Here is a 12,595-nt window from a genome sequence, read left to right as displayed (position 1 = left end):
GTTTAAGCATGGTTGATATCTCTGAGTGTATAACTTAATCAAACTTTATGACTTCAGTAAGAAATACATACTACTCTATTATGTAGAGAGTATCCATACTAGGAGAGCTCTAGCCCCACTCTAACACGACCACTGTAGATGGTGCACTTCAAGCTAAATCATTCCAGGGTTTAATAGTCACTTCAGAGACCACAAGACCAATGCAGATGCTTAGTAACTTAAAAGCTATTTCCAGTGTGCTTCATGCTTTCCAAACCCTCCTTGGTTTATTTCCCTCTAACTGTCTTGCCACAAGCAATTCTGCTGTCATTACTTTTATTTTCTCTACTTCTCTCTGACTTAGTTTTCTTTATGTCATCTCAGAACTTCCATCTCAAAACCTCTACTTCTCATTGAATACTTGTTAGATACAGAAAGTGTTTTGAAGGATTGGTATGCACGAGTACTAATTGAAAAAATTATTCTAAATGAACTACACTGCTCATTCTCAAAAAAAGATATTTAAAATATGATTAATTTCCTCATAACTTTCTGATTTATGGTTTTTCTTGTATTAGACGCTCAAGGGATTTTCTTTTACCCCCAGATTACTGTTGTTGACTTGCTTTTTCTGTGACTTCATATCTCTGTTTAGAGCACTAAACAGTGTGTCATCCCTTTCGGGCTCTGGTTGCTTATACATCTGCCCATAGAAGTGAGATGTAGTAGGAACAGAAATTTGGGTTGAGTTCCAATTTATGTTGGGTTAGCCATCATAAGAGCTGACCTGACTTCTCAGAAAACCGGTTGCATTATTGCAGCCTTTGCAGGATGGCCCAGGATAATGCCTCTGCCTCAGAGTGCCATGTGCTATGGGCTCTCCAAACGTCTTGATTAAACTCTTCTGACTCAGCCAAGGAATTTCCCAACCAGTTTTTTACTGTAAAGAAAGCCCTGGAGAGTTATAGATCTTTACAAAATGAAAAGCAACCATGAGACACACATCTCCACCCAGTGTTATCTTTGCCCTTTTTGTGATTTTTAGAACTAGGCAAACTTCGCCAATTTTACTTTCTTGAGCCTGATTTTCTGGTATGCGATGGTGGATAGTTCTTTCCTCTGCCAGCCTCAGTCTCTAACCCTTTGCACCATATGTTCAATGACAGGAAACTCTTACCCCATGCCAATTGAGTCTGGGACAAAAACTATCAGGTGGATCGATCATGTAGAACAATTCTGCACGGAAGATGTTTTGCTTGTTGCTTCCAACAGGTCTGAGGAGCCTCCCTAGGCCTAGGCAGGCTGCAGAATAGGCTGACCACGTCAAGATCAGAGGGGCTTTTCAATGCAGACTCTAAAATTGCCATTAGACAGAATGATATTCAGAAAATAAAGGAGTTCACAGCTAGATTCAGCTATATTCCACATCCTGTATGTGTCACGCTTTCGAAAAATCTTTTTTATTGTAGTTCAAGGCCAATATTGTGACGATGATAAAAACACGTTTGTTTTCTGCCAATACCTACATCAAAAGCACAGTAAAACATGGCAGTGATGCTACACCGTTAGTCATCTTGCAGCAGATTTGCAGTAATGACATCAAAAGCAATGGCAGTACTGTCACTTGTATGTCACAATATCTTTTTATAGAACTACGTATTTCATTCACAACCTGTATGTTTTTAGTAATGAATAATAAGCAGCAGACTGTCAGAAAACTGAACAACAGGGCCTCATTCTCTGTTTTCAGACTAACTCTTACAACTCACAACTCTTACAACCTTATTTGAGTTCTTAGATTTTTCATACAATGTAGAGGAAAAGGCTGGTTTTGGGTATAATTTATGTTCTGCAGGTATCAAACATACATTTCAGAGCCATTTCATTCCCTGTTGAAGGAGATGGAAGAGGACATCTATGTAAAAATCAGATTAATCTGGAGTACTAAACATGCTAGTGGCTTAGGTTCTAAATAAGCAAAAGAAGAAATACGTTTTTAGTTTAAAGTTGCCCTACAAAATCATGTATACTTCATTTCGCCAAAGGCATTCGCCATTATTTATTATTAAACACTAACCAGTCCTAGCAGACATCTCTTAATAGACTGAGCCTTGCAAATATTGAGGCATATCTCTTGTATTGTGTCACATTCTCTTTCAAAGTTTTATTTTTACTGTTTCATTATATTAAAATAGAAAACATATGGAGACACACAGTTCTTCAAGTTTCAGTCCAATGCAGCTTCATAGGAAACACTTACGAGCATATAAATTGTCCATTCTTTCCAGTATCAGGTAGCATTCGAGATTATATTTGCCAACATACTAGCCTGGTTCCAGGTTTATTAAATGTTAGAAGGAAAAAAAGGTCTATGGCCTGATATCTTGCTGCATATTTCTGTATCCAGAGGCTAATGACCTTTCAATTAATCCTGTTTCTAAATGCCATAAAGAATCATGGATAACCTGCCTGTGGGAGTAAATGATTCTGGTACAACTGATTTCTTCTACTAGAGGAAAAGCAAGCTAACTAATCTGTAGGAAAAGGCTGTATTGGTTGTGATTCCCTTGGGACTAATCCTAAGAAATAACACACTGGCATCTTTAGAGAAACACTTCCCTGCAAAACATTCCCCTTAAACTTCAAAACACAAATACCGTTTAAAGTCAGCTGCGGTGCTGAGCAAGGTGTGGTGCTGTGTTGACATTCTGGGTGCAAAACGAGACCGGCAATCTGCCGTTGCCTTGAGAAGGCAGCCAGCCTCGTGCTCTCACAAACCGCATCTCGTCTGTAACACTTCGGGTCCACCAAAAGCTGTTCTTTGAGAGCAAAATTAAATGCTTCCTTCTTTCTGGTCTGCACTAATATGAAACCAGTTACATTTCTTTTCAACTCATGACTACTCTTGTTAACGAGTGACTCATGAACAAATACTGTTACAATTTTTGCCTTTGAAGCGGAAATTACATTGGGTCTTAATAGCTACAATGCATTTGACATTTGGAGAACATTCTGATTTGGGGGTTTTTTTGTTGTTGTTGTGTTAATTGTGGTGGTGCATTAGAAAGGAGACTGCAAGAACCCTGTTTTCTTAAAGAGCAGAATTTCTTAGATATTATCCAAATATTCAGGTCTCAAGGCAGGAAGGGTTTGGGAGTCCAAGACACATGTAATCGGAAATGAAGACAGCCTACACATGATTTGGTAAAGGACTAAGAATAATTACTCTTAAGTTTTCTTTTGAAGAAGCAACAAAAACAATATAGTACTGTCTTCTCACTCACTGTGAATCGCTCTTCGGAAGTGACGTGGAGGCTCCTGGAGCCCCATGTTTCAGCCATCGTGTGCACTTGAACTGGACGCCATGAAATGATACAACCACTGCAGCTGACCGAGACCTCAGAATACTTCAGATTTTATGTAGTCTTATCACTTTTTGTAACCTGGAGCATGCTTGCAGGAGGCTTTCTGCTTTTCCCATTAGCTGCCTGCCTCCACTTGCTTCTCCGGCTTAATTTCTCCCGCGCTGGCACTCTAAACAGTACTCCCATGTTTAAGTTTTTATTTTCCATTACTTTTTAGTCTTGATTGGGTTTTGTAACCTCATCTCAAAAAGTCTTTTTCAAAACCTCTGCTTTTCATTATGACGGACCCAGTCAAATATTTCTGAATTTTGGAATGGCTCAGGATTCAGACCGTGCTGCAGAACTGTATTTCCTCGCTACCCCCCTTAGTAAAAGGGACTGAAACGTTGGGTAAGGATTCGGTGATATATTCCAGTGCTGCTCAGGCCGGGTGTTTGGGCCAGTACTTTTGTCTGACTTACACCAAGAGGTATTTGCTTTGCCAAAGATAATTGTAATTATTTGCTGAAATGCTTTTATTCATCAATGTGCTCATTTAGGACACTATATAAATAAATAAGCAGGCTCTATCATAGCACAGTATATCTTAAATAAACGATCTATTTTGCCATGTGTTGATGATTAATGAATGGCTGTTTCTGGCAAACTAATCAACTGTAGCTCCAGGCATGGGACAGCATAAATTCCCAAAAAACCAGTAACAGCTCCCCTTATACATGCTTCAGACAGCTGCCATACATTGCAGTTTCCATGAAAAACAGGAATTTGGACTTGGATGAGTTGATCTTTATTTTATAGCTTAGAGCTTATAGCTCATATAAATTGTGCACACATTCCTCAGTGGCACAGGCCTCCCTAATATAAAAACAGATACAGCCTTGTGTTCATGTGCTTCATACAGTGTGTCAGTGTTAGATTTCAAAAAAAGTGTCACGCAGTGGTTGAGAAGGCGCCCTCCTTGCTTCACCAAGTTTGCCCCTTTTCCACCCCTCCCCGCCTCCCCTCTTGGGCTGCGGTGGGGCGAGCGTTACAGCTGGGCACGTCTGCCTCTTGTGTAACCATCTGCAGCGTTTTCGCTTTGGGAAAAAGAAAATACTGTAGTAGCAGATAACAGGCCACTTTCGTTTGGGTTTTTTTCTAGTATTGTCTAGTTGCCATCTCTCATATCCTTCCAGAGCTCAGGAAGTTGGCCAGCAGGGAGAAAGGCTGCGGTGCTGCGGCTGTGCCGCACCAGGTCAGGCTGACTCTCCTGAAGGAGCTGGCCCTTCCCGCGAGCCGCTGGGCCCGGGGCAGCTTTCCGGAGCGCCAGAGCCAGGGCCGGGGGTGGCTGGGGCGGCCGGGGGCGGCGGTGCTCGGCGCAGCCCGGAGCGGGCTGACAGCCAACTCGCACAAGCGATGGAAAGAAAGAGACATTTGAAAGACTGGAAGTGGCGGGTTACGTGTCTTCAGCTCGGGAAGGCAATGAAAGTTGCTGGACTGATACTGCCTGGGAAGGAGGGACAACTTCTTTTTAGGGCGTCGCACTCAGCAGGCCCGATTTCCTCCTAGTTCTGAGGCATTTTGCTCTAGTTCATTGTTTCCGTGTTCCAACAAAGGGGCAGCGGCCACAAAATGCCGAGGTTGATCAGAGGGGTCATCCTGGTTCAGTGATCGCAGAAGCTGCAAAGCGCAGCCTCAGGGCGAGCTCGGGGCCGGCGCCAGTGGCCGTCAGGCCCCATAACGCTGCTCGTTCCGTATTCGGTTCCGTTTCAGAAACAATACGCTTTAAGAAGAGGTGGGTGACAGAAGATAACTACAAGAGGAGAGGTTAGCCAAAGAGAAAGCAGAAGGTGTACCAGGAAAGGGTGGAAATACCTGGAGGTGCCACAGAGACTGTTCAAAGAAAAAAATAGAGATAGGGACCTGCACAGTTACTACGGCCTTCCGATATAGCTATGAAAAACCACGCTGGAGACTCTGTGGTATCTTTTGATGTAACTGGTTTATTTATCTAGCTTGGCGTTATGCTTTCTTCAAAACACAATGCTATTATTCCAATGGCATCGCCTACTCCGTCCCAGAGATCTGGGTTTAGGCACTGACAGGCGGCAGCAAGCACAGGTGAGGGGCGGAGACCGCGGAGGGGCTGGAGCACGCGATGCGCGAAGGGAGGCCGAAAGCATCACTTCGCTCCGCCGCCGGAAGAGAGGGCTGGGGCTGGGGAGAGCCCACTGCTGTCTGCAGCTCCGGCCGGAGGACATGGAAGAGAAGACACGGCCGGGCTTTCCTCCGAGGTGCACTGGCGGGACAAGTGGCATATGTCAAGTTCTGATTACATACAAGGAAACTATTTTTTCATCAGGAGGCTGGCCAAACACTTGAACGGGAGCCCAGAGAGGCTGAGCAATCTTCATCCCTAGAGATATTCAGAACGCAGCTGGCGAAGCCGTGACCCACCTGGTCCAGTTGGACACATTTAGAGCAAGACCAGGATTAAACGCTCTCCAGAGGCCCCTTCCAACCTAATTTATTCTGTGACTCTCTGGCCTAACCAATTATTTGCTTTTTTTAATTTCCACAACACCTCTTAAAATAGTGATAGCTTCAGTTAGAACAAGGAACTTTTGCTCATTAAACAGCTTTTAGTGTTCTTTGTAGAAACAGCCTCTGCAAATTTTTTTTTTTTTACTTTTGTCATTTTTTTTTCTTTTAACTCTTGTTGCAGACAAGCTGTCTTGAAATATACAGCCAAACTGGAGACACAAGAACACAGTGATGCTGACCCTCCTTCCTGGCTTGGATACAACCGGGACGGTAACATACTCACCTTCACATCAGCGCCTGAATAAACAAATTACTCAAAATGAAAGATGAAGAAATTGCACAACATCTTCTACAGTTCAAGGGTTTTTCACTAGAGCATGAAAAGAACACTATATTATTTGTCTTAAAACTAATCATACTTTAATAAAAGGCTGTTTGTTGAATTAGTAAGGAAGCATTGCAAATCCTTCTCGCAGGAGTATGTACGCCTTCAAGCAAGACAGCCGCAGTGAAACAACACTGCTAACTTTCAGATGTTGATTCAAGCTGTCTTCATCTTTCAATAACGAGAAGTTCTGTAGTCCCATGCAGAGTAAGCAATAAATAAATCTGCGTGTGCTTGGGGTTCCTCTTTGCCATGAAGGTCCCCTCCGGGACATAAACACTCTGACTTCCCACGTGGCAGGGCTGGTACTCATCAAGTGCAGCGCTCTTGAGCACTAAGAACAGCGAATGGGTAGTGACTGCCGATTCCTTAACCTGCAACTATACTTGCACACTGAAGCACGGTTCTCTACTTCTCAGCAGTCGCTTGTGCGCCCAGAGCCCTACCTCTCATGAAGGCCCCTCGGGCCGGGTTCAGCTCTCTAGGCGAGCCGATGTTTGCACGTGCAGATCGGAACTGCAGGCTAGCTGGCAGCTGACAGTCAGGAGAATCAGATGAAAAGGAGCACAGATGAGAAAAGTGGTAAAGGATACATTTTCTCCGGTTACCAGAACATGTCTTCTCATCAAATGGACAAAAAAACACGAGCACATATTTTGCCATTCAGATCCTAATTACTGATAACCCCCTAATCTTTCCTTGTCTAGAGAAAAACACAAAGTTTCACCTCATTATTGCAGAACAAGACATTACTCAAATGCCTTTGGGGAAACTCCCAAAGGTTCGTCTTTCTCCAGCTCATTCTTGACCTTTACGTTAAAGTTCTGGCTGCCCTCAACATTTATTAGCTTGGAAGGAATATAATCAGAGCAGCTTTAGTGGTAGCACAATTTTTCTGATGGCTTATTTAAACTTCTTTAAGCAAATAATTACCAATCCGAATGTTTAATTCCAGCTGTGTTTAGCATATGAATGCCTTAGCTTGCTTACTTTTGAACATGGAAGAAACGACGTGTTTTCTTACTGTGCTCTCCCTTAAATTGCTGATGCAGCAGTTCCAAGAGGCACGACCTTAGTCACAGAGGCTGACAGGCTTTGTAATCCGGGTGAATAACGGAGCCATTAAATTGACTCAATTTTGTGAAATATCTACTCCACTGTTTTTATTTTCAATGCAGCGTGAATTTAGAGGTGCTTCTTTCGCTTTGTCTGCAGCAGTGCACAGAAATCATTAGTTTCAAAAATTTTTCAGGAAATCTAAAACCATTACACATTTATTAATTTTGTGTCTTTTAAAAGTAGTATAATAAAAAGTACTAATAACTAGTAATATCATATTGCTTTTAGCAATAATATTTGTAATGTTTTATATATTAGTGTTTATATTAAAAATATATGTAATTGCCATACACATCAGTGCCCACCTCATCCAAACAAACAGTACACGCAACAGCAAACAGAATGTGGAGTTTTTAACCACCCTGAACTATAGTAAAAATGCTGCCCGTGACTACCGAAGTCCATCAGCCAGGGGCAATTACACCTCCTGCGGACTCCTGTGGGAAAAGGAGAAGTTCCTTTCATAACGTGCCATTCTGATCCAGAGTACATACACACATATAGACAAGTGAAAACCTGAGCTGACACTCTGAACTCTTCTTTGCTACTCTCCATCCACTCAGCTGGCAGGAATTCTTACATTTCAGTTTTAAAACACAAATTTCTGTCCTTCTTTTATAAGGGGAGATGTATATGTGGAAAGGCTTTTAAAAGCTCCATTTACTTTACTGTGCGTTTGTATTACGGTAACACAAAATCCCCCACAAAAATCACGTATGCCCTGGTGCGGGGCTTACACATTCCCCTCACCTCCCTCTGCCTTTCTGCCTCAAAGGGCCGACGGTCCCCTCATGCAAGGCTGACAGCAAGTCACTGGAAATGTAGCAAATAAACAGATTACAGTCCTTATTTATTAGGCCAATACTTCCATTCTTTGGTAGCTTTTACTTTAGGGGAATACTCATGTGGACTTGTTCGAAGTCCAGTTGGTGGAGCGTTCCTCGAAATCAGCCAGACCCGTTGCGCTTTTCAGTATTTATTTTAAAAGCTTTTCTTTGCAGATGAACAGCGGTCAACATAGCTAGCGTTCTTATTTCTATCCACACGTAAAGTGGTTCAGGATGACACGGGGCAGGTTCTGTCATTTCACGTAAGTAGTTCTACACATACGGTACCCACTGACAAGGCAGGAGCTCCTTAGGGGTCGAACACCAAACGAGAAGACCAAATAAGAAGTAGAGTTTTGAAAGTGGTTTTATCCTATCCACAATACAAATAATTTGGTTGAAGAAAATTCTCTGCATTTTGCATAAACCAGTGGAATTTCCACAGTACTGAGACATTTAATTCAAAAATACAAAATAGCTTGCAGAGCGTGTCATCTTGGAAGTAAATTTGCATATTTTCAAATACCAGATGTGGACAATTATTTTTATTTTTAAATGACGACTCCAAACTTCTGTTTGAAAGTTACCAGCTTCTAAACTGACATGGTAAGTGGGTCAAGTTACACAAACTCTGAACATGTAAGATCTTGTCGTTCCTGGAAGGCACTAAACCAGACCTGTTAAGCACCAGCCACGGGCAAATCTTGGGTTAAAATGCCCTCATTTTTAATATTGTTTCCGTCTTATATTAAGAATATGCATCAATAAAGTTTCATAACTTTACAGAAATGTTCCTTTACAATTTCTTGATTCAATCTCTTTGGCCTCTTTCACCTTTAAGAACTCTTCAGCTTGACAGACTGGATCCAGCTTTGGCTTTTAAGACACACTTTGCCGCTTTGTGTGTCAGCCTTAATCCATTTGTCCGTTTCGTTCCTTTGATTCATGTGACCTGGGAAAGAGAGTTCTGTTTAGTTTAATGTGACACCCAGTAAACATATCCTCCTCACATCGCCTTTTTTTCAGGCTCCCTGGAAATACTTATAAGACTTTCATTTGGTAGAATTTTTATATTTTTAACAGGGGCTTCTGACATTTCATTCTTGATACAGTTTTTTGTGCATTAATCTCACTTCCCATAATATGTTATTACAATAAAGTTGTGGTTTTTATTATGTAGTACCGTAGTTTTTATTACGGGCTAGGAAATACGTCTACATTAGACATTAATCTGGCTAAGTAATTTGAAAAGTTTTCACCTTTATTGTAAACATGGAAAAGAGACATGGGTAAGACCTGATTTTCCAGATGACCAGACATGTTGCTACTATTACTGCTTTCTTATAATAATGGATTAAGAAACCCACCACCCCGAGATGTCTGTCTTACATGTTTCACAGAAACTTGGTATGCATGGTCATGCTCGGAAAAGCTCACTGTATAACAAAGGAGAAAGTTCAACTTACCCTCATTTTACAATTAAGAAACTGAGGCCAAGAGAAAATAAGTGACCTTCCAAATTTGTACAGATTTGTGACCAAATTGGGAATTAAACTGGGATCTTTTAGGTCTCAAATCAGTGCCTTTATCACAAGATCAACCTTCACTTTGGTTTATCTTCACAAAATATCTTTTATTATTACTTTAGTGTTTGTGTGACCGAGTGAGTTCTAAGTTTAGAACTAATTTGAGCCTGGAATAGCATGAGGGATGGCAGGGAAGCAGATTCTGAAGCAACTTTGCAAACATGCTCTGCTCTGACCTGTAACACAGCTGAAGTTAAATTTTGGCCACGTCAAGAACAGTGGCGAAACTCCAACTGACATCACTGCATCGGTTTCCACAACTCAAGCCTCCGTGCCAGAGCTTTTCAATAGTGTTTCAGCGCTTCGGTCCTTGTAATCTGGGGTTGTGGGCCAAACCCACATGAATTCACTACCAGGCTGAGGTACTGTTTAGAAGTACGGGATTTTCAGAGGAGTCCGACACTCGATGGAGTTCTCCCACTGAACGCAAAGGTCTTTGAGTGTCCTTTGTTACCAGACTACAACACGCCGTCAGGGATCGCCGTGTGGATGTCCTAGTACAATTTCTGCGCTCCTGATTGCTCCCGGCAGCAGCAGTCTCAATCACGCTCAGTCTCAATACCGTTCCTACTGCAAGGCAGAATCCACAGTTCTGCTCCCCATCTAATTATGGACTTAAATCTATGATGATCATCACCAAGTTGGACAAATGTGTTGTACATCAAATCTGTTAAAATCTGAAACTTCCGTTCCTCAGAAAGCTTTCCTGAATCATCGATTTGCAATAGTATTGTATCAGAGAATACAGAACAAAAATGGAAACAAAATCTAACTTTAAGTAGAGGTAGCCCTTAAAACCCTAGATCGATCTGAATTTTAACTAGGAAATAGCCTCCAGGTGTCAAAAAAATGAACCTACAAAGAAGCATAGACGAAAATTTCAGTTGATCCCTTTCAGAGTTGTAGAGCACTGAAAATACAGCTTTTTTTTCTTAAGGTGAGAGGACACAACAAATGTAGGGCAGAGAGAGATTTCCAGGAAGGGCGCATTGGAGCGCTTGCTCCCAGTTCCTCTCTCTCATGTTTTTATCGCCGTGGCTTGTACTTCCGTACAAGGAACAAACACTGAAGCACAGGATCGACCCCGTACACGAACAGATCCATGCACTGCTTACACCCTGCTACACTTCTGCTAAAGAAGAGTTTTGAAGAAACACACAAACAAATTAGCAGGAGCTGCTGTAAAGCTCAGTTGTTGTCTGAGCTCTGTTTTTCATTTTGCGTTTGCTATGTGAACTTAGAAAAATGTTTTGTTCCTTATGCTTCTTCTGGAGATTTGCCTGTGAAGGGAATGCAGAAAATATCAAACTGCCTGCAAGAAAGTGAGTGTCAAGTTCCACTCCCTAGGGATGAAGATCTTCAAACTATTTTAAGGTTATTAAGCCTATCGCCAGTAGCAGGTTCAAACCAAGCTTAAGATATTTAAACAGCTTTGTGTATGAGGCGCTGATCAAGCAACAAGTTTTAGTTGGAGACCTTTTGATGACAGTTTGGTCTTAACTGTACCCACTGCCTGTACTCTGAATACTGTGGGAACATAAGTGGATTTTGAGGATGACTTTGCTAGTGTAATTAAATCACGAAGGCCAACAGCCTGCTGGATTGAGAATAAGGAAAAGGCGGGGGGGGGGGAATTCATTTTCATTTCAAAACCCACCAGTCGAGACGACAGCGTAAGCTCCCAAGAAGACAGATGCACCAGTACGCTGCGTGGCACCTTCTTCAGTTTAATGCCCAGGAAAAGTTCTTTTTTTTCCCCCCCATGTGTGTCCAAAGGCAGGGAACACCTTTGCTAAACATCATGCAGTGAAGTACTGACTGTTTAACTTCTCCAGTGTCCAGGAAGGCAAGTGAATAGAGAGCTCAATTCTATCGTAAAAAACATGAAGATAAGCATATTTTAAATGTTTTTCACCGGTATTGTTAGGACTGTGGTATATCTCACAAAGGCTGTGAACAGCTTGAGTTAAATGCAAGCTGAAACCAATAAAAATCTGTAGGATAGCATCTCATCTAATGTGTTTCATAAAAGTTGGATGAACTTTCTATTTGACTTGAAGGAATGTAATCTTTTCCAGATACAACCTGCATCTTTGTTTGTTTGGTTTTTTTTTTTTTTAAGATACTGCTTAAGGATCAAGGCTTCACAGAGGGACAGTGTTTAGAGGGACACTGTAAAACTGTAAACCAAAGCTCTTCCCACTCAATTCTAGTGGCAAAGAGTCAATAAAAATTGCTTCTAGGAAAGAAGGAAAGTTTTGAAGAAATGCCTTGAGAACAGAGAAAACAGGGAGGGACGCGGCAGCGGATAGTGTTACTCCTGGGATTAGAGCCGTAACTGAATGCAACAGGCCCAAGGCAGCTGCACGGTGGGAGAAGCAGTGCTACGCTCGGACAGCTGTTAAGTTTCAGAAGAAACTTAAGTTTCAGCAGACTGCCATAATACAAGCTCTTCCAGTTATTTCCCTTTTAAAGGCAAGTTGCTTGCCGCACATTATTCACTGCCCTTTCACCTGCGTTCGTATTTAACCCTGGAATGCCATGCAGCTAAAACCACAGAAATTACCTTAAAGTAAATAACGCAGAATTTCTGATAACAAAGGCAGTTAAACGCATCTGTAAAGCCTTGTAGGCAGTGTACGAGACCCATGCAGTCAGCTCTCCTTTCACGCTGTCTTTGAAGCAGTCCTACAGGGTAAGTCCACAGCACCTCATAGGCTGCTCTCCCAGTACCACTGGATCCGTTCTGTGAGCAGTGAGAAATAAGTTATTCCCGAAGGACATCGAGGTAGGAAACATCTAAGTCCCCTA

General features: G+C 42.0%; 2 protein-coding genes across 9 annotated transcripts in view; one reads left to right on the top strand and one right to left on the bottom strand.

Annotated features, from left to right (window-relative positions):
- FBXL13 (F-box and leucine rich repeat protein 13) overlaps positions 1–6,172 on the top strand; it is a 93,764-nt gene extending 87,592 nt beyond the window's left edge. For 4 of the 5 annotated variants that reach the window (XM_087767569.1, XM_087767568.1, XM_087767570.1 and 1 more), the window contains one exon: positions 6,049–6,172. In XM_087767569.1, the coding sequence (XP_087623695.1) occupies positions 6,049–6,172 (124 nt within the window). The remainder of the gene's footprint in view (positions 1–6,048) is intronic. The other variant, XM_087767571.1, reaches the window with a different exon arrangement.
- Positions 5,307–12,595, bottom strand: part of FAM185A (family with sequence similarity 185 member A) — a 52,469-nt gene continuing 45,180 nt past the window's right edge. For 2 of the 4 annotated variants that reach the window (XM_087767582.1, XM_087767581.1), the window contains one exon: positions 5,307–9,150. In XM_087767582.1, coding sequence (XP_087623708.1) covers positions 9,035–9,150 — 116 coding nt within the window. In that variant the 3' untranslated portion in view covers positions 5,307–9,034. Of the gene's footprint in view, positions 9,151–9,960; positions 12,531–12,595 lie in introns of all 4 variants that reach the window. The other 2 variants (XR_015706903.1, XR_015706902.1) reach the window with 2 other exon arrangements.

Source organism: Nipponia nippon, unplaced genomic scaffold (genome assembly GCF_047370975.1).
Source record: "Nipponia nippon isolate SJK-2023a ecotype South Korea unplaced genomic scaffold, ASM4737097v1 scaffold_3, whole genome shotgun sequence".
Classification (NCBI taxonomy): Eukaryota; Metazoa; Chordata; class Aves; order Pelecaniformes; family Threskiornithidae; genus Nipponia; species Nipponia nippon.
The sequence above is the reverse complement of the archived record's forward strand: the minus strand, read 5'-3'. Positions and strand labels throughout refer to the sequence as shown.